Genomic DNA, 26182 nt, shown 5'->3' with positions numbered 1-26182 from the left:
ACGACAAAGACAGAGGCTATTTTCTAAATAGGTTATATAGCACAGTCGGTGTGGACCAGGCCTCCCAGTGAGAGGTGATGTTGATCCAGACATACAGTACCAGCCAAAAGTTTGGAAACACCTAATAATTCAAGGGTTCTTCTTTATTTTTTATTATTTTCTACATTGTAGAATAATAGTGAAGACATCAACACTATCACATAACAGATGTGGAATCATGAAGTAACCAAAAAGTGCAATATAGCAATATAGCAAAACACAGCTTAGCTTGTTGTTAATCCACCTGGCGTGTCAGATTTCAATACAGCTTTTCAGCGAAAGCATAACAAGCGTTTATGTAAGAACATCTCTCTCAGTAGACAAAATATTACAAACACGAGCAGCCAAGTAGATTGGTCACGAAAGTCAGAAAAGCAAGAGATTAAATCGCTTACCTTTGATGATCTTCAGATGTTTGCACTCACGAGACTCCCAGTTACACAATAAAATGTTCCTTTTGTTCCATAAAGATTATTTTTATATCCAAAATACCTCCATTAGTTTGGCGCGTTATGTTCAGAAATCCACAGGCTCGAGCGGTCACGACATCACAGACGAAAATTCCAAATAGTATCCGTAATGTCCACAGAAACATGTCAAACGTTTTTTATAATCAATCCTCAGGTTGTTTTAAATATATATAATCGATAATACACTGCTCAAAAAATAAAGGGAACACTAAAATAACACATCCTAGATCTGAATGAATGAAATATTCTTATTAAATACTTTTTTCTTTACATAGTTGAATGTGCTGACAACAACATCCCACAAAAATTATCAACCCATGGAGGTCTGGATTTGGAGTCACACTCAAAATTAAAGTGGAAAACCACACTACAGGTTGATCCAACTTTGATGTAATGTCCTTAAAACAAGTCAAAATGAGGCTCAGTAGTGTGTGTGGCCTCCACGTGCCTCTATGACCTCCCTACAACGCCTGGGCATGCTCCTGATGAGGTGGAGGATGGTCTCCTGAGGGATCTCCTCTCAGACCTGGACTAAAACATCCGAGCGAGACATGATGTCCCAGATGTGCTCAATTGGATTCAGGTCTGGGGAACAGGCGGGCCAGTCCATAGCATCAATGCCTTCCTCTTGCAGGAACTGCTGACACACTCCAGCCACATGAGGTCTAGCATTGTCTTGCATTAGGAGGAACCCAGGGCCAACCGCACCAGCATATGGTCTCACAAGGGGTCTGAGGATCTCATCTCAGTACCTAATGTCAGTCAGGCTACCTCTGGCGAGCACATGGAGGGCTGTGCGGCCCCCCAAAGAAATGCCACCCCACGACTGACACACCGCCAAACCGGTCAAGCTGGAGGATGTTGAAAGCAGCAGAACGTTCTCCACGGCATCTCCAGACTGTCACGTCTGTCACATGTGCTCAGTGTGAATCTGCTTTCATCTGTGAAGAGCACAGGGCGCCAGTGGCGAATTTGCCAATCTTGGTGTTCTCTGGCAAATGCCAAACGTCCTGCACAGTATTGGGCTGTAAGCACAACCCCCACCTGTGGATGTCGGGCCCTCATACCACCCTCATGGAGTCTGTTTCTGACCGTTTGAGCAGACCCATGCACATTAGTGGCCTGCTGGAGGTCATTTTGCAGGGCTCTGGCAGTGCTCCTCCTGCTCCTCCTTGCACAAAGGCGGAGGTAGTGGTCCTGCTGCTGGGTTGTTGCCCTCCTACGGCCTCCACATCTCCTGATGTACTGGCCTGTCTCCTGGTAGCTCCTCCATGCTCTGGACACTACGCTGACAGACACAGCAAACCTTCTTGCCACATCTCGCATTAATGTGCCATCCTGGATGAGCTGCACTACCTGAGCCACTTGTGTGGGTTGTAGACTCCGTCTCATGCTACCACTAGAGTGAAAGCACCGCCAGCATTCAAAAGTGACCAAAACATCAGTCAGGAAGCATAGGAACTGAGAAGTGGTCCCCACCTGCAGAACCACTCCTTTATTGGGGGTGTCTTGCTAAATGCCTATAATTTCCACCTGTTGTCTATTCCATTTGCACAACAGTTTTTTCTGTTTTCTTGTCTAGATCTGACTACAGCTGCAGTCTGTCAACACTAAGTAACTGTATTACTTTCTCTCTAATGGGCTCTAATTAGCATCTATCAACTTGTCCATGGACTGTGGCTAGCGGGGTGGTAGCAGTGTTTGAGAGAAGACTGACTGGGCTCTGCAGTGACAGAATGAGGAACTGATGTCGTGTTCTCTGATATACTGCACTGTTAATTTAGAACAGATTCTCTGGGTTTTTACTCTTCACCTTAATGCTGTGTTATGCATTAAGCCAAACCATTCTGGGTTATGTCCCTCAGACTGTATGAATTCACATAACGAAACGAGCTTGAAGAGACGGTACTTATGTGTGAGTTTATGGCAAAAGAGGCCCCTCAAATAATGATATTTCAAAATGTTGCTTTGACACTATGGTATTCTGAAATACTGCTGTCTTGACAGCTCATCACACACCCATGTACTCTGTGAAAATTGACATTACATATGGACAGCCACTATTTGCTTTTCATGGATATGGGTGGCAAGTTTGAATGGTCTTCTCTTTCGGGCAGGGGGCTGAGTTCTCTTTAAGCATTGTTAAATAAAAACAGTCCAAATTGTTCATGTTGACCATTAAGCTGGCACTCTATACTGGCCATCTTTCTCTCCATACTGTGATAATCGTCAGATAGCCTAGTGGTTAGAGAGTTGGGCCAGTAACCAAAAGGTTGCGAAATCGAGTCCCCGAGCTGACCAGGTAAAAATCTGTCATTCTGCCCCTGAATAAGGCAGTTAACCCACTGTTCCTAGGCCGTCATTGTGAATAATAATTTGTTCTTAATAACTGACTTGCCTAGTTTAATAAAAAATAAAAATAAAATCCTCATTAAAGCTGCATCATGAATCTTTTCCATACGATCTGAGCAAAAGGTAATGTCTTGACTGTGAGTCCTGGTTATTTATACGAAGAGCTCCTTGTTACAGTGTAGAAATATGTATGGGTTTTTTTCTGGTCTGTGTCGTTGGGTGACTTGTGACAGGCTTTTGGGGTTGGGGGATTGTGATATGTCTCTTATCTGTCATAGTCTCAGTAGTCTGTTGGTAAATACATGTACATATACAACAGCCTACAGTGTATAAACTAAAGACAGTTGATGCATATGGGTTGCAGGCATTGGTGGAAAAGTACTCAATTGTCATACTTGAGTAAAAGTAAAGATACCTTAATAGAAAATGACTCAAGTAAAAGTGAAAGTCACCCTGTAAAATACTTGAGTAACAGTCTAAAAGTTTTTTTATTTTTTATGTACGTACTGTAAGTATCAAAAGTACATGTCATTGCTAAAATGTACTTAGGTATCAAAAGCTTTGCATTCTTAGGAAACTATGCAGAATTTTGTTTTTTCATGTCTTATTTCTTACACTGTTACCCCAGGAAATGTTAGGTGTTATTACATACAGCAGGAAGAACTATTGGCTATAAGAGCAACGTCAACTTACCAACATTACAGCAAGTAATACAACGTTCCAAAAGCGGATCCTCTGTTTGGAGCACCACCCAGGACAATGGATCAGATCCCAGTAGGCGACCCAAAACAACGTCGCTGCAGAAGAGGCAGACAGAGCGGTATTCTGGTCAGGCTGACTTCCGTCATCATGAAGTGCTTTGAGAGACTAGTCAAGGATCATATCACCTCCACCCTACCTGACACCCTAGACCCACTCCAATTTGCTTACCGCCCCAATAGGTCCACAGACGACGCATTCGCAATCACAATGCCCTAACCCATCTGGACAAGAGGAATACCTATGTAAAAATGGTGTTCATCGATCAGCATTTAACACCATAGAACCCTTCAAACTGGTAATTAAGCTCGAGACCCTAGGAAGCAACATCTCCACCCCGCTGATCCTCAACACTGAGGCCCCACAAGGGTGCGTTCTCAGCCCTCTCCAGTACTCCCAGTTCACCCATGACTGCACGGCCATGCACACCTCCAACTTAATCATCAAGTTTGCAGACGACACTACAGTGGTAGGCTTGATTAGCAACAACGACAAGACGGCCTACAGGGAGAAGGTGAGGGCCCTCGGGAGTGTGGTGTCAGGAAAATAACATCACACTCAATGTCAACAAAACAAAGAAGATGGACTTCAGGAAACAGCAGAGGGAGCACTCCCCTATACACATCGACAGGACAGTAGTGGAGAAGGTGGAAAGTTTTAAATTCCTCGGCAAACACATCACGGACAAACTGAAATGGTCCACCCACACAGACAGCGTGGTGAAGAAGGCGCAACAGCGCCTCTTCAAACTCAGGAGGCTGAGGAAATTTGGATTGTCACCAAAAACACTCACAAACCTTTACAGCCTGGTACGGCAAATCAAATCAAATGTATTTATATAGCCCTTCGTACATCAGCTGATATCTCAAAGTGCTGTACAGAAACCCAGCCTAAAACCCCAAACAGCAAGCAATGCAGGTGTAGAAGCACGGTGGCTAGGAAAAATTCCCTAGAAAGGCCAAAACCTAGGAAGAAACCTAGAGAGGAACCAGGCTATGTGGGGTGGCCAGTCCTCTTCTGGCTGTGCCGGGTGGAGATTATAACAGAACATGGCCAAGATGTTCAAATGTTCATAAATGACCAGCATGGTCGAATAATAATAAGGCAGAACAGTTGAAACTGGAGCAGCAGCACGGCCAGGTGGACTTGGGACAGCAAGGAGTCATCATGCCAGGTAGTACTGAGGCATGGTCCTAGGGCTCAGGTCCTCCGAGAGAGAGAAAGAAAGAGAGAAGGAGAGAATTAGAGAACGCACACTGAGATTCGCACAGGACACCGAATAGGACAGGAGAAGTACTCCAGATATAACAAACGGACCCTAGCCCCCCGACACATAAACTACTGCAGCATAAATACTGGAGGCTGAGACAGGAGGGGTCAGGAGACACTGAACAACTGTGGGCAACTGCTCCACCCACAATCATAAGGCTCTCCAGAGGGTAGTGAGGTAATAATAATATAATAATAATAATAATAATATAATATATAATAATATATATAATAATAATATATGCCATTTAGCAGACGCTTTTATCCAAAGCGACTTACAGTCATGTGTGCATACATTCTACGTATGGGTGGTCCCGGGGATCGAACCCACTACCCTGGCGTTACAAGCGCCATGCTCTACCAACTGAGCTACAGAAGGACCAGGTCTGCACAACGCATCACCGGGGGCAAACTACCTGCCCTCCAGGACACCTACAGCACCTGATGTCACAGGAAGGCCAAAAAGATCATCAAAGACAAAAACCACCCGAGCCACTGCCTGTTGACTACGTTTTTTAATCATTAAAAATTGGATGTAATAGATGTATCACTAGTCACTTTAAACAATACCACTTTATATAATGTTTACAAACCCTACATTACTCATCTCATATGTATATACATCTACTTCATCTTGCCTATGTCGTTCGGCCGTCGCTCATCCATATATGTACATATTCTTATTCATTCCTTTACACTTGTGTATAAAGGTAGTTGTTGTGAAATTGTTAGATTACTTGTTTGATATGACTGCATGGGTGGAAGGGAAAATGTGTGGAGTAAAAAGTACATAATTCTCTTTAGGAATGTAGTGAAGTAAAAGTTATCTTAAATATAAATAGTAAAGTATAGATACCCCTCAAATCTACTTAAGTAGTACTTTCAAGTATTTTTACTTAAATAAATTACACCACTGGCTGCAGGTAGCCTAGTGCTTAGAGCATTGGGCCAGTAACTGAAAGGTCACTGGTTCAAATACCTGAGCTGATAAGGTGAAAGTCTGTTGATGTGTCCTTGAGTAAAGCCCTTAACCCTAATTTGCTCCAGGGGTGTCGTACTACTATGACTGACCCAGAAAACAACACATTTCACTGCACCTATCTAGTTTACATGACAATAAAAACATCACATGAATGGTCCGATGGAGTACTGTCTCCTGTTTAGTGTCTCTTAATGGACCCTCATCCCTGTGGGAGTTCAAACAAAGTTCATCTGACAATATTCAATTACAATTTATACTATATTCCATGTGGTCTGCGTTATCTCCATATTGACTTCATTAATAATACTTTTCATATTCATCTGTTTCATGCAACTCTCATTGCATTACCTGCAACACCTGTCTGCTGTTTCAATGTTTGCTTCATTACAAAAACATTTTATAAAATAATGTTTATATTATGACCTTTTTGACAAATAGATGTGTCACTGAGTGGTGAATAAGAACCCTGACCTAAACCCCCTAAAAGGGGAAGCCAGACAAACAGAAAATGCAAAAACATAGCTTGAAGAAACTTTCTGAGTCATTTTACAGCCCAGAAGTCCAGTTACACAGTCTTATAGCCATTCCCTTCATCCCTGCTGAAGAGGTGTGACTCCTAGCAGCAGAGCTGTCAGAGTAAAACAAATCCCCTGCCAAGCCTACTGTACATATGCTCAAGAGGCCTTTGGGATACATACAGGAAGACCAACGCTGCTGTGTTGTTGCCATTACATTTACATCAGGAGAACAGAAGTGCTTCCACCTGGAATAGACCATCAAGTTATCTACAGTGCATTCGGAAAATAATTCAGACCCCTTGACTTTTTCCACATTGTGTTACGTTAAAGCCTTGTTCTAAAATGTATCTCTTTTTTCCCCTCATCAATCTACACACAATGCCCCATAATGAGTATTCAGTATTCAGACCCTTTACTTTGTGAAGAAACTTTGGCAGTGATTACAGCCTCGAGTCTTATTGGGTATGACACTACAAGCGTGGCACACGTGTATTTGGGGACTTTTTCCCATTCTTCTCTGCAGATCCTCTCAAGCTCTATCAGGTTGGATGGGGAGCATCCCTGCACAGCTATTTTCAGGTGTCTCTAGAGATCGGATTCAAGTCCGGGCTCTGGCTGGGCCACTGAAGGACATTGAGAGACTTGTCCCGAAGCCACTCCTGTGTTGTCTTTGCTTTGTGCACAGGGTCGTTGTCCTGCTGGAAGGTGAAACTTTGCCCCAGTCTGAGGTCCTGAGCACTCTGGAGCAGGTTTTCATGAAGTATCTCTCTGTAGTTTGTTCTGTTCATCTTTCCCTCGATCCTGACTAGTCTCCCATTCCCTGCCACTGAAAAACATCCCCACAGCATGATGCCGCCACCACCATGCTTCACCGTAGGGATGGTGCCAGGTTTCCTCCAGACGTGACACTTGGCATTCACACCAAAGGGTTCAATCTTGGTTTCTTCAGACCAGAGGATTTTGTTTCTCATGGTCTGTGTCCATTAGTTGCCTTTTGGAAAACTCAAAGCATTCTGTTATGTGCCCATTTCTGAAGAGTGGCTTCCATCTGGATACTCTACCATAAAGGCCTGATTGGTGGAGTGCTGCAGAGATGGTTGTCCTTCTGCAAGGTTCTCCCATCTCAACAGAGGAACTCTTGAGCCCTGTCAGAGTGACCGTTGGGTTTTTGGCCACCTCCCTGACCAAGGCCCTTCTCCCCAGATTGCTCAGTTTGGCCAGGGGGCCAGCTCTAGGAAGTCTTTGTGGTTCCAATCTTCTTTCATTTAAGAATGATGGAGGTCACTGTGTTCTTTTGGACCTTCAATGCTGCAGAAATGTTTTGGTACCCTTCCCTAGACCCTTCCCTTCCCCAATTCCTTCGACCTCATGGCCTGGTTTTTGCTCTGACATGCACTCTCAACCGTGGGACCTTATATGGACAGCTCTGTGCCTTTTCAAATCATGTCCAATCAATTTAATTTACCACAGGCTGACTCCAATCAAGTTGTAGAAACATTTCAAGGATGATCAATGAAAACAAGATACACCTGAGCTCAATTTCGATTCTCATAGCAAAAGGGTCTGAATACTTATGTAAATACGGTATTCAAAATAATTGTTCTTATACATATTCACATTTCTAAAAACCTGTTTTCACTTTGTCATTGTGTGTCTACTGATGAGGAAAACATGTAAATTAATCAATTTTAGAAGAAGGCTGTAACATAACAAAATCTGGAAAAATTCAAGGGGTTTGAATACTTTCCGAATGTCCCACATAGCTGAGGGTGTACTTCTTTTTGCATATTTTCCCTTGCTGCTTTCCGATCGAAAAGCTGAGAGCTGTAATTCAAGAAAATCCTTAAAGGAATAACGTCCCTGTAAATATTCTCAAGTATTCAGGTACCCAACCATCACCCTGTCGCTGTTATTGAAAATATTCCCCTCGTTTTTGAATAGGAAAACTTTTAGAGGCTAAACTTTTAGAGGTGTTTTGGAGTCCCTGCCGTGCCACAAAATGCTTTGAAACACATTTAGTGAGGCCATCGATCCACTAGCAGCACCCCAATGTAAAGGTTATTCAATAGCATAGGGTGGGACTACAGTAGCTCAGAGCCTAAATTAACTCTGTGGCATAGGTGAGACCTTGTGGGATGTGGCGGCCATGGCGGCCCATATAGATCTGTAGCTTTAGAGATTATGTCCATTGATTTGGCATCACAGTGTGGTATTGAGCGACGGGCCGACGGCTGGCAGAGAGAGGAGGTCTCCTGGCTAATGTTGTAGTTCTGTGATTACAGGTGCCGAGGGAGCCGTATTCACCAACTCTGTGGAGACGCCACACGTCAGGGCCGAGCCCTTCAAAGAGCTACGGTAAGATAAGTTTCTCTTTGAATCCACCCTGATGCACACACATAATATACATGCACACAAACACACACACACGGCCGGGTTTGGGTACAGTGTAATCCTTGGTGTGTGGTGAGGGAGTGTGTGATTGGACTATTTCCTTTTAAATGATTCACTAACCCTATGCATACTGCCACTGACAACCAGTACTATATATTCCAGCCAGATAAGTGGTGTTTTAAAGATTTCTGTAGATGTTCTGCTGACAGGGCCTATACTGCAGGTGTGTCCTGTCATCAGACTAAGGTTATTTGCTTGTGCTAAGGCACAGCATCAAAATCTTCCTTTTGGTTCAGTTTTCCTTCTTAATTGGGTAAAGAATGATATGTGAGTCCCCACCTATATGCTAGCATACAGTATAAACATACATTTTTTTGTAGTCAACTAAAATCACAGTATCGTTTTTAATAGTTTAGAAACAGCAGATAGGCTCCACTCACAGGTAAATAGATACATTTTACCCTTGTAGCAAATAATACAGTGTAATATTACTTTTGGGGACTCACGAGTGGTGCAGTGGTCTAAGACACTGCATCTCAGTGCTAGAGGCATCACTACAGACCCTTGTTCGATTCCAGGCTGTATCACAACCAGCCGTGTTTGGGATTCCGATAGGGCGGTGCACAATTTGCCCAGCTATCGTCCGGGTTTGGGTGTGGCTGGGGTAGGCCGTCATTGTAAACAAGAATTTGTTCATAACTGACTTGCCTAGTTAAATAAAGGATAATTAAATATAAAAATGAGCTTTGGAACAGGCCTATAGGATTGGACTTTCTTCCAATGCGCTGTAGCTTGGAAAGACTCGACTCTGTGAAGCAATTTACACTCCTCGAGCAACTCCATCCCGTCCAGTTGAGTTTTGATGAAGAACCATTTGGCTGCATTGTTGTGTGGTCTCCGACATGTACAGATCAATGGCTGTATCTTTGGCAGTGGATGAGCCCCCTCTCCACCCAGATCAATGCCCGGATGCTCATCAGAATGTAATTAAAGGAGCTTCTCATGAACTAAAACAAACATATGAAGTACAATGCCAATGTCAGAGGCAAGAGACGTAGAGAAGGGAGAGAGGGAGAGGGGTAAAGAGAAGTAGAGTGTGGCTGATGGCTGACAAGTGGTGGATTAGACATGGCAGGAAAGACAGATTTGTAGGGAGAAAGATAATGAGCAGTTAGTGCCACTTGGAGCGTTGGCCTCCACCGACACACAGGTGACTATACTACCACACAACCACCCAAAACATATATGGACAGACACACACAAGCACACTCTTCACCTTCCAATCTACAACATGGGTGTCAAACATATAGCCCAGTGTTTTGGGGTCCAATCCGGCCCGTGTGCGTTTTGAGATTATCATTTGGGTGGGGGCGAAAAACAAAGTAAATATACTTTAAAATGACTAAACCCAAATTTAAACTGATAATGGACCTACATTTATACAGTTTTGTTGACTGTCCAGCTCACTTAAAATCACAGAAATGAAAACTAGACAGTCAGGGAGTATCAAAAATTCCCAAAACAATAGATAGAGGACTCGTAGCAGACCGAATGGAGCCCCCGGGGCAAAATGTATTTGACACCCCTGCCATAAAATGATGTTTGTGAAGCAACAGACACAGCACCTCTCTCCCTCCCCCTGGCCCTAACAGAGTGAGAGGAGAGAAGGGTACAGTGGGCCCACCCTCATTGACAGTTGACACTGGTTATCATCCCTGCCTCCACATACACCAAACATTCTGACACCCATCAATCAAAATGAACACTCTGTATGAACATGCAGTTCATAGCATCACCATGCTACTGTAGCAGCCCATGCATCATCCTTTACTTTCAGAACAGAGGAGGCCCATTCAGTGGTACTTAGATAGAATTGTACAGCTTCTTCATGTAAATGAACTGTGACTCATCAATCATATACGGAGCTTTAGACATGATCATTTAACCTTTTACTGCAGTGGGCTAAATCTGGGTCAGACAGTGACTCTTGGTAGTCTTTAAAAAATCTACTTTGAAACAAACATATACAACGCACAAACATGGTTATAGGCTTGCAAAAAAGAAGACACCTGTACCATGTCAGATTTTTTTTTTCTTTTTTGAGTTTGCATCGAAATATTACACATCACAGAAGACTGAAATATAACAAAATTAGAATTACTTAGAACAATAGCCGGCATCATATCTCTCCGGTTGAAGATCATGTGTCATCCCCATTACATGTCTTTCTATTGAATACATTTCTCACTTGTGGCAGCAGAAAGGAGGACAGGAATATTTGACAGATTTCCTGACCCGTTCTCTACACAGATAAAGACAAAACAATATGACGCCTAGCTTGAGAGCAAAAAAACATCACAATAACTCCTTGAACGTGGAATGTGTTCTCAAGAACGAATGTGACAATAAAAGGCTTCCTTTGAAAATGGAGCCACTATTTTATCTGGCTTTATTAGTCGTGACTTGACTTTGACATTAACATTGACTGTTATTTTTCGAATTAACTAAATATGTCTAATTGTTACCTGATTAAATGAATCACGTAACAATTAACTCATTAGGATCTGGGGCACCACGAGAGCAGTTCTAAGAGTTACCATCTCCCGAATCAAACTCTAAAAGATCTTTACCTATCACATCTATAAACAGTCAACTTATTATTCAAAACCTCGTATCATATCACCATTCTGAACAGTCGTAACCTCCTTGCATCTAACCAGAGCCTTACTTATGATTCAGTACCACACAAATTGGTTTAATTATTTATTTACTAGCTAATTAAATGGGAACACAGGATAAACATACACACTATGCACCGGTTATTGACTGGAGACGTAATATGCTGAAAACAGGTCCCTAGCGGAATGACAACAACATGGGTTCTTGTTAAAGAAGAGAGGAGAGGGAGAGAGAGGGACAGAGACACTTGACATTGCCACATTGAGAAACTACTCTCACCTGCAATAACCATATACTTTGCACACGAACCGTAGCCCTCTTTGAGCAAGAAATCATGAATGTATTTACTTGAAATGCCTAGGTTCACCGGAGATTTCTCGGTGAACGGGGCAGTCTTGGAAAGGGTGATGGGCCATTTCACGGCACGCTTGTAAGGCTCTGATTGTCCAAAATAGTTCCAACAACTCTTCTACTGTTGTCCTTCTTTGTAGTTGTTCGGTATCCGGTGACTTGTCGTGTAGTCCTGAACAGAACTACAGAGTTAATTTTCCTTCCATTCGCTCTTTAAGATACTTCTTTGAAGATAGGCTTGCCAACCTTATCGATGACTCCCCAGTGGGGTGATGAGAGTAGAGTAATACGATGGTTTGAGGAGAGTAACAGGATGGTCCTACTTATATTTGCTTTTGATGATACTTTACTTAGGACAGCTAATCAGCCGTACCAGTGATTGTCCAGGAGGTGATGTTATCATCTCCACCTCATGTTGAGATTCAAAGTTCAAACCATTTTAAACGTGTAGCAGCCGCTTCATACATTTTCTGGTTCCTTCAGTTTTTTTTTATTAACCCATTATTTATACATTTTGCTCAAAAAGGGTGGTTCCGGCAGGCTGGCACACTCCCTGACCTCACTCCGGGGCAGTGACTACTCACTGTGCCAAGTTATGGGGAAAAAACTATCTCTTATAACTTCTCAAATCACATCCTTCTCTTAACAAAAACACTTTCATCATGTTCCATATTACATGCACAACCCGTAGTAAGTTTCAAAGTTACAGTATTTCCTTTATTACATTTTTAATGACATCACAAAATAACAAACATAATGACATTAGTGTTCTATAGATCGCCTCTGACCATTCCCCACATTCTATGTTAGAAGTATTGTTCCAGTGTTCGCTTTTGAGCGTGTTAGAGTTTCAACGGGAAAAAGTCTGTTGCGAAGTTTGAGTGCACAGGGCTGGATCTTCTCCGTTCATTTACAATAGGGCGTGAGTTGTTAATCCCCAGTAGTTATTTCCTTCCCCCTCTGGGTGAGAGGGGGTCTGATTGAAGTTATTCATTGCCAACCTGATCTGACCTATTTGGATTCTCGTGGACAGTCATGACATCTGTCATAACTGTTATACCTTTGAGTTGAGTTTTGGAGGTGATTTGTAATCATTAAAACAAATTCTGTGTCTGTAGTTCGGCTGAGGAAGTAGGCCCTGGTGGAAATGCAATAGGTTTAGCGCTTCCATCCACACTGCAATAAGACCCAGACATGTCAAACAGACCCCCATTTCAAAGTGTATATTTGTCAGAGTAATTGGGCGAACATAGTGTGCCGTTGCCGATGTTCAGGTCACAAAATTATTTCAGAAAGCCACAATCACACCAATCACTGGAGATAATAAACTCTACTGTTATCCAACCAATTAACTCTATGATCACTTGTCCGGTTAAAGTAGGATACATTTCATTTAATTTCTCACAGTTGACCACTATACAGATAATACTGTATGTATCAGATCATAATTAGCCATGATTAGGAGACATTATGAAGGACACAAAAGGGAAAACACACCGCAAAAATATGGCGGACATTTACATTGTAATCCCATGCAATTTCTTTCAATTGGAAAACCATATAATTTACACAATGGCATATTTGAACTCTGGTGATGTGAACGAGGACGCATGAAAAGTCATTAACCTTTGATCTCAGCTGGATATGTTGATGGTGGTGCATGCCACCAGAGGAAGGGAGGGAACAGAGAGAGAGAGGAGGAAGGGAGGGAGTCACTGGTGGCATGTCATATTCTCGGTGCATGCAAATGACCCGTTATCTTCCTGTTTTACGGGTGATAATCAGCGGGGGGAGGGGGACTCTCTGTGATCCTGTGAGTCGACACCAAGGATACTGTTGCTGTAATGTTATGTCTTATAGTCGGTTTATTTTCCCTCCAGCAGCATCTGAGACACACAACACAGGCCAACCCTGAATACAGATAGATAGCCAGGCTGAGGCTCACACGCTTTTCAAAGAGGAAGAGCTCTTTGGGCTAAGATTAATGGGAATGATTGTTTGGATTTTCAAACCAATAAAAATACTTTTAAAAATTCCTTTATTGTGATTCTAATCAATGATTGAACAGTTGTTGTTTGACTCTTTTCTGATCACAACATGACAACAACACATGACATGATGACAATGTTTTGTCCTTCATCTTTACAGTGAAGATAGTAAGCTGTTTCTCATCCTCCTATACTGATGTCGAACTCCAAATAAAGTTTTGTCCTGTTGTGTTGATCACCTCTGAGAGGACATGGTGTACCATCACAGTGTTATTCTGCTCATTTATGTTTTAGCGGACGCACTATGTTTACTCTCTAAGAGTGTACATTATGTCCATTTGCCCGCTCCCTGGTTGGTCAATATTTCCAATTACATACTGAGATAGTGACCCTCTCCTTGATTTTAAACATAATAAAATAAGTATACATGCTGTAGAGTCCTATACCCCACTCTGGATATGTAGCATATTTTGAATTAGCTGGATATGTCGCCTATTTTGAATTAGCTGGATATGCAGCCTATTTTGAATTAGCTGGATATGTAGCATATTTTGAATTAGCTGGATATGTAGCATATTTTGAATTAGCTGGATATGTAGCATATTTTGAATTAGCTGGATATGTCGCCTATTTTGAATTAGCTGGATATGCAGCCTATTTTGAATTAGCTGGATATGTAGCATATTTTGAATTAGCTGGATATGTAGCATATTTTGAATTAGCTGGATATGTCGCCTATTTTGAATTAGCTGGATATGCAGCCTATTTTGAATTTCTGTCTAGATTCAGACTGCTTGAATATTATAAGCATTTGATGATTACCCAGTGTGGACAACATTGCACACCCGTCAAATCAAATCAAATCGTATTGGTCACATACACATGGTTATCAGATGTTAATACGAGTGTAGCGAAATGCTTGTGCTTCTAGTTCCGACAGTGCAGTAATATATAACTAAATATATAAGTAATCTAACAATTTCACAACAACTACCTTATACACACAAGTGTAAAGGGATGAATAAAAATATGTACATATAAATATGTGGATGAGCAATGGCCGTGCGGCATTGGCAAGATGCAGTAAATGGTATAGAGTACAGTATATACATATGAGATGAGTAATGTAGGGTATGTAAACATCATATAAAGTGGCATTGTGATACATTTATTACATCCAATTATTAATTATTAAAGTGGCTAGAGATTTGACTCTGTAGCCACTCAATGTTAGTGATGGCTGTTTAACAGTCTGATGGCCTTGAGATAGAAGCTGTTTTTCAGTCTCTCGGTCCCAGCTTTGATGCACCTGTACTGACCTCGCCTTCTGGATCGTAACGGGGTGAACAGGCGGTGGCTTGGGTGGTTGTTGTCTTTGATGATCTTTTTGGCGTTCCTGTGACATCGGGTGCTGTAGGTGTCCTGGAGGTCAGGTAGCTTGCCCCCAGTGATGTGTTGTGCAGACCTCACCACCCTCTGGAGAGCCTTACAATTGTGGGCGGAGCAGTTGCCATACCAGGCTGTGATACAGCCCCACAGGATGCTCTCGATTGTGTATCTGTAAAAGTTTGTGAGTGGTTTCAGTGAGCCAAATTTCTTCAGCCTCCTGAGGTTGAAGAGGCGCTGTTGCTCCTTCTTCACCACGCTGTCTGAGTATGTGGACCATTTCAGTTTGTCCGTGATGTGTATGCCAAGGAACTTAAAACTTTCCACCTTCCCCACTGCTGTCCCGACGATATGGATATGGGGCTGCTCCCTTTGCTGTTTCCTGAAGTCCACGATCATCTCCTTTGTTTTGTTGACATTGAGTGTGAGGTTATTTTCCTGACACCACACTCCAAGGGCCATTACAGTGGTTGGCTTGATTACCAACAACGACAAGACGGCCTACAGGGAGGAGTGTCGTCTGCAGACTTGATGATTGAGTTGGAAGCGTGCATAGTCACGCAGTCATGGGTGAACAGGGTGTACAGGAGAGGGCTCAGAACGCACCCTTGTGGGGTCCCAGTGTTGAGGATCAGCGGGGTGGAGATGTTGTTTCTGTCGGTGGCCATTATGTGATTATAGTTATAACCTAGGCCCCTTTGTTGCCTTTTCATGTCCTCATTTTCCAAACGTGAACAAATGAACTGGATGCAGTCTACCACAGTGCCATCCGTTTTGTCACTAAAGCACCTTATACCACCCACCACTGCGACTTGTATGCTCTAGTCGGCTGGCCCTCACTACATATTCGTCGCCAGACCCACTGGCTCCAGGTCATCTACAAGTCCATGCTAGGTAAAGCTCCGCCTTATCTCAGTTCACTGGTCACGATGGCAACACCCATCCGTAGCACGCGCTCCAGCAGGTGTATCTCACTGATCATCCCTAAAGCCAACACCTCATTTGGCCGCCTTTCGTTCCAGTACTCTGCTGCCTGTGACTGGAACGAATTGCAAAAATCGCTGAAGTTGGAGACTTTTATCTCCCTCTCCAACTTCAAACATCAGCTATCCGAGCAGCTAACCGATCGCTGCAGCTGTACATAGTCTATAGGTAAATAGCTCACCCTTTTTCACCTACCTCATTCCCATACTGTTTTTATACTGTTTTTATTTATTTACTTTTCTGCTCTTTTGCACACCAATATCTCTACCTGTACATGCCCATCTGATCATTTATCACTCCAGTGTTAATCTGCAAAATTGTATTATTCGCCTACCTCCTCATGCCTTTTGCACACATTGTATATAGACTGCCCATTTTTTCTACTGTGTTATTGACTTGCTAATTGTTTACTCCATGTGTAACTCTGTGTTGTCTGTTCACACTGCTATGCTTTATCTTGGCCAGGTCGCAGTTGCAAATGAGAACTTGTTCTCAACTAGCCTACCTGGTTAAATAAAGGTGAAATAAATAAAAAAATAAAAAAATGGCAGTAATATACTAGAATATAATAATATGATATATAATATCATAATACAATTCTAAAAAACAGTCAAGTAATATCACAGCAATACATAATGGAAATCTGATATGATTCAAGATCTTTCATCTAGAATTCATCCTCCACTACAACATTTGAATGTCTGTGTGAAGGCAAAGCAAACCCATTTGATATTAATAAAGATGACAGCTAGTTATTTGAATATAAATTCTGCTTTTTGTTTGTTGGTCATGTGATCGATACTTAATTTCCTTTGTTGGGCGGCGGCTGAGGCTGGCAGTGGCCAGAAAAGACAGAGAGAGGGAAATGAACTGGAAGCTCTGCTACTGCAGTCACAGCCACAACCTCTTATCCCAGATCATTGTCTAGTGTCTCCCTGTCTCCGTTCCACACTCTGGTTCATATCTCCTATCACTGACAGAGTGATAACAACACTCCCCCAACAGATAGACATGGATAGCATATTCTTACACAATGGAGGCCCTATGTATGAACCACTGATACATATGGCAGCAAGCAGAAATTATTTTAGGAAATCTCAATTTACTGAATTTACCTTTCACTTTTAGTGTGTTTTAGTCACTTGATGTGTGTTGTAGTCACTTGCTGCAGCAATGAACGGGGTGGACAGGATGACAGAAAGGATACACGATCAGTTGGATAACGAAGCAAACTATCTTCCTTTGTGTGTAATCAGTGAACGCATTACCGTGTTAATTTAAATCTCCATTGGTACCCTCCACATTAGCATTCCAGAATAATTCAATACACTCTCACAGCTGTAATATGCTGACTGTGCAAGGGGCAGGACTTACGGTTTCTCATTTTACTGAATAAAATATCCACTTTTCAGTATGTTCAGACTACATAATAGGACAACAATATGTGAATATACGGACATACAATTCACAATATGTCACATTGTTTGTCTGCATGATTTAATTCGAATATTAATTTGCATGAGGAAAATTCCACTTGACCAATAGTTATTGCTCTAGTATCCTCTAGTGCCAATAACATCTATAGTGCCACCAACTGGTCTGGTGCAGCCATCTAAGGTTGCAGTGACTTTATATTCACACAGCTTCTAAGGATATATACACTGAGTGTAAAAAATATTAGAAACACACAAGGTGTCAAAAGCGTTCCACCGGGATGCTGGCCCATGTTGACTCCAATGCTTCCCACAGTTGTGTCAAGTTGGCTGGATGTCCTATGGGTGGTGGACCATTATTGATACATACAGGAAACTGTTGAGAATGGTTGCAGTTCTTGATACACTCAAACCAGTGCGCCTGAAACTTATTACCATACGTTCAAAGGCACTTAAATCTTTTGTCTTGCCCATTCACACCAAATGGCACACATACACAATCCATGTCTCAAGGCTTAAAGAGTATTTCTTTAACCTGTCTCCTCCCCTTCATCTACACTGATTTCAGTGGATTTAACAGGTGACATAAGGGATCATAGCTTTCACCTGGATTCACCTGGTCAGTATGTCATGGAAAGAGCAGGCGTTCCTAATGTTTTGTACACTCTTCTCACCCCCCTTAAGATTTAGATGCACTATTGTAAAGTGACTGTTCCACTGGATGTTATAAGGTGAATGCACCAATTTGTAAGTCGCTCTGGATAAGAGCGTCTGCTAAATGACTTAAATGTAAATGTAATGTAATGAATTAGCATTTCCCTAGCTAGATGAGCAGTTTTACAAGAAAGCACCTGAGATGACTCAAATACTGTTGCTAGCAAGCCCTCCTTGGCGACAATGTTATTGGGGCGCGGGTATTATCAGATCCGAAGCGAGATAAACTATTCATCATGTTTTGTGTTTTGGTAAGAGCTCGGAGTGACGTCATGCACCCAAAAAGCCTCAACCAATCAACCAAAGGATATTAATGGCCATATTCGAGAGGATCAAAACCGTAATATATCATGGGTAAATTGTTACTGACTGATCTACAAATAATAATGAGTAGTTATTTACGATGCAAGGTTCTTTGTAGATCAGTCAGTTGGCATTCACCTGCACTGTCCGCTGCAGTGTCAGCTGCAATGTCGAACAAGCCCTCCGGGTATCCTACAAAAGGACATTTTTCGTGACCAGATATGTGATAACCCAGCATCTCCCAAAAACAGATGTCCTGATACTGTATGCCAATGACACATTTAACATGGTTCATCATGGCACTGTCTTTGATTAACCTAAAACGTAAAAATGTGATAGGCCACTGTAAAGTGGATTTACAAAGTATTTAGATGGACACGTAAAATCAGATTTTCTGATTGATCAATAACTCAGCCATCGCTTAACAAATCCCTTAGCTTTTCTCTATCTAAGTTAACAGATCTACCATGGGCCTACATACATATGGGCATACATTTGGTGTTGTTTGGAGGCGGATATGAGGGTTTAAGTGAGACTGCTTATAACTGAGGCACCTATAGGCCAATCAGTAACATTCCTTTTGACCAAGTCAATCATGGCCTGTAGTTTCTGTGTGCCAAATTAGAAAAACTATTACCAATCTACGCTTGACTTATTAATAACAATAGCTTCGCTATGAACCCCTAATAAATCATCTCTACCCCATGGCTATGGTTCTTCTGATTTCTCCTGGGTATTCAGTCATTCATTGATGAAATTGTCTCTTCTCTCTCTTCCAGCCTGGAGTCTCCCACTCGGTCTCTGTACATGGAGGCCCCTAAAGGAATCCAGATCCTAGCAGAGGCAGGGGACATCCAGGCCACATGTAGAAGTGACCTACGCCTAGAGTCCAAAGACGGAGAGGTAGGGGGCCTATTCTCTCAACTTTTATCTTTGCATATTTTCTTACTCCTCCGTTAAAGTATTGATCTAAAGGATTTCACTCCATAGCTTTTATTTTCAAGTTATGTCAGATTAGTTAATCACTGATCTCATGAAGGAAGGAAGTCAGAAAGGAAGGAAGGCTGCAATAAGAGTTCTTAAACTGTGTGTCCTCTACATCTGTATATCTGTCTGTCGATGATCTGGACTGAATGTTGATGAGGGTAAAACTTCACTTGTTCGATCGTTGCCCTTGGGTTATTCTTATTCTTTTATCAGACAATTTAACAGAATCATGGGACTATTTGATTTAACACATGAACAGAGGCCCCTCTCAATTTTATCGACTTGATGTGGCTTATATCAAACATTTAGTGCTTTGCCATCTTCCTCATGTAACTGCACCCCTGCTCTCACACTCCATTTGAGTTGCCTTCCAACTGTCCATTTGTAACCTGCCTGACTCGTGGACAGACACTTCACAAGACACCTCTCGCTCTCTAGGAGCCCCTTGGCACTTCCAACCGCAATTAGTGGTGAGGTTTACCTATTAGAGACCTGCTGATACCCGGCCCCCGGCCTCTCTCTCACTGCAGAGATTATCTCAATAGCAGATGTGTGGAGAAGTCAGCTGAGACTCCCTACTTAAAAGTGTTACAGGTCATTTGATAGGAATGCTTCCCTGAGGCGCCTGGAAATGACTCCTTTTACCTTTTATATTAAGAGCAGATCCTCTCCCGGCTAGGGAAATACAACCCCTTCAAAATCCCGGGAGGGCGAGGGGGAGAGGAGGTTAAAGAGATGGGATTTAGACCGACTGTCTGGTTTGGTGGAATGGTAAAGTTGGGCGAGAGAGAAGTACTGTACCAATTAAAATGATAATACCGGAGTAAACTGAGAAGTTATTGCTGGAATTGATTGGTAGCTTGAACACTGGGTATGGATTTGTCAATCTTAAATCATAAAGGAGTAAATAATTCAGCGTACAGAGATGAGTTGGGTGTGTGGCCGTTAAGAGGTTAATGCCATAAACGGCTTTGTCTGTCGATAGCCACTTCTCTTTAGCCCAGAGCAGAACGGCAGAGGTGCTAGAACAGGTAATACAAACAGATCTACAGTATATTGTCCACAGTGCTTTGAGTGATTTATCATCTCTCATTGTGATTGTCTTGAAGTTAGGTAGAGGAGGCTATACATGGGTAGAGTTACACAGTTCTCTCTCTCTACTCTCTCTCTCTCACTCACTCACCCACCTATCCAACTATATATGCGGTAAAGGAGTCAATGGAACATGGATGTTTATTTGACCAGATTGGCGCACATTCAACAAACCTGATCTAACAAAGTGGATATTTGTCAAGTCTGTCATGATTTATGTGTCGTAACAGACCCACATTTGATTTGATTTGATTTGATGTGGTTACTTAAGTTCAATGTGGAAATATTTGGCTGTTTTTGCTGCGTAATATATAATAATATAATCAAGTTTAGAAAGGGTGGGGCGGGGGACACAGCTATATCGGTCCGCTAATACAGGACTAGTAAAGGCACTCCTTTTTTCAATTATTCAATTATTTTTACTAAGATTTTTTTTCTTCTCAATTTTTCAGGGGTGCTGTCGTACTCTCAGCACCCCTGCTTCCTGTGGCTATGCTCCATCCCGTTTGTATAAGATGGTTATAATAGCTCACATACAGAAATCGGTGGTTGTAGTCAAAGTAGTTTTGAACTGTAATACAGTTGATTGGTAACGATGACATGGTTTTTACCTCAACATAGTGTGAAATACATGTATAAATAATAGCCTAAATGTAGGGTAATTTTGTTTGGGGGCAATGAGGAGACTCAGGATCTTTCCCCCGCAGCCCTTTCCCCCATGTGTTTCCATGGCAATTCCAGTGTTTTGGTCTAGTTCGATTGACCTCTTTACCACATCTATACATAAATAAATAACATGACTCTGTCCTCATTTAACCCGTTGTCTCCCTGTGGTTAGATAACTCTGGACGCGCGGAGGATCAGGCTGCTGCGTCTGCCTGAGGGCAAGGCCTCTCCCTCGGGGACCACTACCAGACAGACTGTCTATGAGGTGTGTGTCTGTCCCAACGGGAAACTCTTCCTATCACAGGCCGGGACAGGCTCCACCTGCCAGATCAGCAACAATGTCTGCCTCTAGAACACACACATGTACACACTAACACTGAAACACACACACACACTAACACTGAAACACACACACACACGCACACATGCACACATACATACATGCACACATACATACATACATACATACATACATACATACATACATACATACATACATACATACATACATACATACATACATACATACATACATACATACATACATACATACATACATACACACATACATACATACATACATACATACATACATACATACATACATACATACATACATATCAAAACACACACACACACACCCACACACACACATGCAGAACATATCAAAACACGCACTCACTGAAACATACATACATACATACATACATACATACATACATACATACATACATACATACATACATACATACATACATACATACATACATACATACATACATACATACATACATACATACATACATACATACATACAGTGGGGAGAACAAGTATTTGATACACTGCCGATTTTGCAGGTTTTCCTACTTACAAAGCATGTAGAGGTCTGTAATTTTTATCATAGGTACACCTCAACTGTGAGAGACGGAATCTAAAACAAAAATCCAGAAAAATCACATTGTATGATTTTCAAGTAATTAATTTGCATTTTATTGCATGACATAAGTATTTGATACATCAGAAAAGCAGAACTTAATATTTGGTACAGAAACCTTTGCTTGCAATTACAGAGATCATACGTTTCCTGTTGTTCTTGACCAGGTTTGCACACACTGCAGCAGGGATTTTGGCCCACTCCTCCATACAGACCTTCTCCAGATCCTTCAGGCTGGACAAGACGGACTTTCAGCTCCCTCCAAAGATGTTCTATTGGGTTCAGGTCTCGAGACTGGCTAGGCCACTCCAGGACCTTGAGATGCTTCTTACGGAGCCACTCCTTAGTTGCCCTGGCTGTGTGTTTCGGGTCGTTGTCATGCTGGAAGACCCAGCCACGACCTATCTTCAATGCTCTTACTGAGGGAAGGAGGTTTTTGGCCAAGATCTCACAATACATGGCCCCATCCATCCTCCCCTCAATACGGTGCAGTCGTCCTGTCCCCATTGCAGAAAAGCATCCCCAAAGAATGATGTTTCCACCTCCATGCTTCACAGTTGGGATGGTGTTCTTGGGGTTGTACTCATCCGTCTTCTTCCTCCTAACACAGCGAATGGAGTTAGACCAAAAAGCTCTATTTTTGTCTCATCAGACCACATGACCTTCTCCCATTCCTCCTCTGGATCATCCAGATGGTCATTGGCAAACTTCAGATGGCCTGGTCATGCGCTGGCTTGAGCAGGGGGACCTTGTGTGCGCTGCGGGATTTTAATCCATGACGGCGTACTGTGTTACTAATGTTTTTTTCATTGAGACTGTAGTCCCAGCTCTCTTCAGGTCATTGACCAGGTCCTGCCGTGTAGTTCTGGCCTGATCCCTCACCTTCCTCATGATCATTGATGCCCCACGAGGTGAGATCTTGCATGGAGCCCCAGGGTGATTGACCGTCATCTTGAACATCTTCCATTTTCTAATAACTGTGCCAACAATTGTTGCCTTCTCACCAAGCTGCTTGCCTATTGTCCTGTAGCCCATCCCAGCCTTGTGCAGGTCTACAATTTTATCCCTGATGTCCTTACACAGCTCTCTGGTCTTGGCCATTGTGGAAAGGTTGGAGACGTTGGAGTCTGTTTGATTGAGTGTGTGGACAGGTAACGAGTTCAAAGACATGCAGTTAATACAGGTAATGAGTGGAGAACAGGAGGGCTTCTTAAAGAAAAACTAACAGGTCTGTGAGAGCCGGAATTCTTACTGGTTGGTAGGTGATCAAATACTTATGTCATGCAATAAAATGCAAATGAATTACTTAAAACTCATACAATGTGATTTTCTGGATTTTTGTTTTAGATTCCGTCTCTCGCAGTTGAAGTGTACCTATGATACAAATTACAGACCTCTACATGCTTTGTAAGTAGGAAAACCTGCAAAATCGGCAGTGTATCAAATACTTGTTCTCCCCACTGTACGTACATACATACATATCGAAACACACGCACACTGAAACAAACATCCACATGTATACTGAAGCACACACATGCAGTGAAACACATAGACAAATGCACACAACGCAACACATAGAAAAATGTCTCTACACATACACAGAAACACACGCAATCATGCATATACATTGACACTTAGGGGTCTGTTCCTTCTAACAGCCTTTGACAGGAACTAAGAGGGATCCTCCTGAGATTTACAAAGAGACACTCGGAGTGACAATGTTCTGTTCAATGTCCTGAAGACAATTTCAGTACCAGAATCACTAGGGTGATCACCCACATTAGAAACCCTGCAATATCCTGCCATTTCCCCATCTCTCTGCATTATGCCACCTACCACACATGTAGTGATAGAAGGCTCATTACTATTTTGTTCAATGATAAAAATTTGAGCAGTTCTAAAGATATTGTAACTTTTGAAATATGAAGAGTGTAACAATAGTGTTTTCTTTTGTGAATAATTTTGACTGTCAACGTGTCAGGCTTGGTTTCATTGTCATATCATGTCAATTCATGTCAACGTTGATTTTTTTAAATCATGAAGAAAGCAAAAGCAGCACAGATTTGAAACCTACACCACTAACAGAACATTAGTAGTAGTAGTAATAGTAAACATTGCATGGTGATGGTCTTCACAGGTGGTCACCCTACCAATTCCTTGTACTGGGAGTGACCCACTCTGTTCAAAGAGGGGAAACTGTGCCTGTGCCTTATATCAATGCACTTGTGGCAAGGAGAAGCACATCACACAGACTTTCTTTTGTCAACATGAGTTTTTCCTTTTGGTTCAATCCTTTTTGTGTGTAGAGGATGGGAATGCAAAGATATCTCTGACTCACCCAACTGCATGCAGCCACACCCTCTCTCTCCTTCTCCCTTCGTCTTTTTTCAGCGGTGTAATGCCTTTGACGAGAAGATCAGGGCTGACATGTTGGTAAACACATGGTTTTTGTTTTTGAAATATAAGCAAGAGCGTCAACTTTTTATACCGTTTATCTGTAAATACACATAATCACATCTGAGTGTGTCAAGGGCACAACCTCATGAAATGAAAAATCTGCTCTTTTTCTAAATTAAAGCTTTTATAATATCATGTGTTTTTCAAACAACAACAAAAAGATTGAATAAGTAAATATCTTGATATTCTACAGGTTAGCATGTTTAGTATACCATGTTTGCCAGTTGGGAAAGGTTATATTGTTTTTTCTTTATTTTGTGTAAACTTCTCACACACTGAGATCAACAATACAATGAAATGCTTGCCCATTTTGTTTGGCAGTTGGGGGTGAGGTCTTTGCATTCCTTGCGTGTGTCGTGTGGAATTTGTTCTACTAAGAGTTTTTTTTTAATGTCTTCTATCGACTGTGTATTTGGCTTTACTTGTTTAATGATGCTCAGAGTTACAGACACACAAACCAAAAAGCAAAGTGGCCCCTACTATGACATATTCATCTTGTACGGTACTCATTGAGTACTTGTCTTGTCCTTAGCTCCCATACACTGCAATGCTTCTGAGGTGATCTGAAGTGAACAGTGTCTGTGTTCAAGTTCATTAGAGAGCAAAAGGATTTCCTAAAGTCCACTTTGCCTGGCATCAACATCTGCTTTTTTTACTCCATTTGAATGGGGCCGTTTGCCTCATCTTGCACCACCTGTTATTAGCTCATCATCCATGCTGAAGAAAGCAATACAGTCTTCAGGAGGGTTTTTACCGCAGGGTTTTTACAGCTCTGTCAATGTTGTGGAGCATTGTGCTACTGTATATTCAAGAGATGTTATGTTTTATATCGCCTCTGTAAAATTATATAAATATAATTTTTTTCTCCACATAAAAGCATTTTATTTATTTAGATTTCCGATGTGCACACTGTAAAATGCCACTGAGTATTGTTGAAAGTATATAATAAACTAAATTGCAAGATGACTGAACCATTTCCCCAGGCACATTGCATTTAATTTTGTCTGTTTTATAGTTATTATTGTCTGAAAAGCAGATCAGTTGTACTAAACTACAGCATTCTTATATTTCAGTTTGGCACCATCTAAAAGTTATGAGACACACATACTGTACATACAGTGCCACATCCCTTTCACAGTTGTCACAATTTTTTGCCTTAAAATGTCATCTAACAAAGGATTACATTAGATTTTTCCCTGCTGGTCTACAAACCCAGCTACTTCAAACGAAAATAAAAAATGTTGAACATTTTACAAATGAATAAAAAACTAAAACTAAGATGTCTTCATACCTCAGAGTTAATACTTGGTGGAAGAACCATTAGCAGCTGCAACATGCCAAATAAATGTACTTTTAGGCCTAAATTAAAAACTTTAGGTTGGGTCAAATCCAATACAACACAAGAGTGAAACAAAGTACTGTGGTGGC

The 26182-nt window shown here is 41.8% G+C and overlaps 1 protein-coding gene across 2 annotated transcripts in view; it reads left to right on the top strand.

Annotated features, from left to right (window-relative positions):
• Nucleotides 1–25738, top strand: part of LOC118390059 (delta-sarcoglycan) — a 255077-nt gene extending 229339 nt beyond the window's left edge. For both annotated transcript variants that reach the window (XM_035780224.2, XM_035780223.2), the window contains exons 6-8: nt 8672–8744; nt 19398–19521; nt 21536–25738. In XM_035780224.2, the coding sequence (XP_035636117.1) occupies nt 8672–8744; nt 19398–19521; nt 21536–21715 (377 nt within the window). In that variant the 3' untranslated portion in view covers nt 21716–25738. The remainder of the gene's footprint in view (nt 1–8671; nt 8745–19397; nt 19522–21535) is intronic.
• The last annotated feature ends 444 nt before the right edge of the window (nt 25739–26182 follow it).

Source organism: Oncorhynchus keta, chromosome 11 (assembly GCF_023373465.1).
Source record: "Oncorhynchus keta strain PuntledgeMale-10-30-2019 chromosome 11, Oket_V2, whole genome shotgun sequence".
Lineage (NCBI taxonomy): Eukaryota > Metazoa > Chordata > Actinopteri > Salmoniformes > Salmonidae > Oncorhynchus > Oncorhynchus keta.
This window is presented reverse-complemented; position numbering and strand designations above follow the sequence as displayed.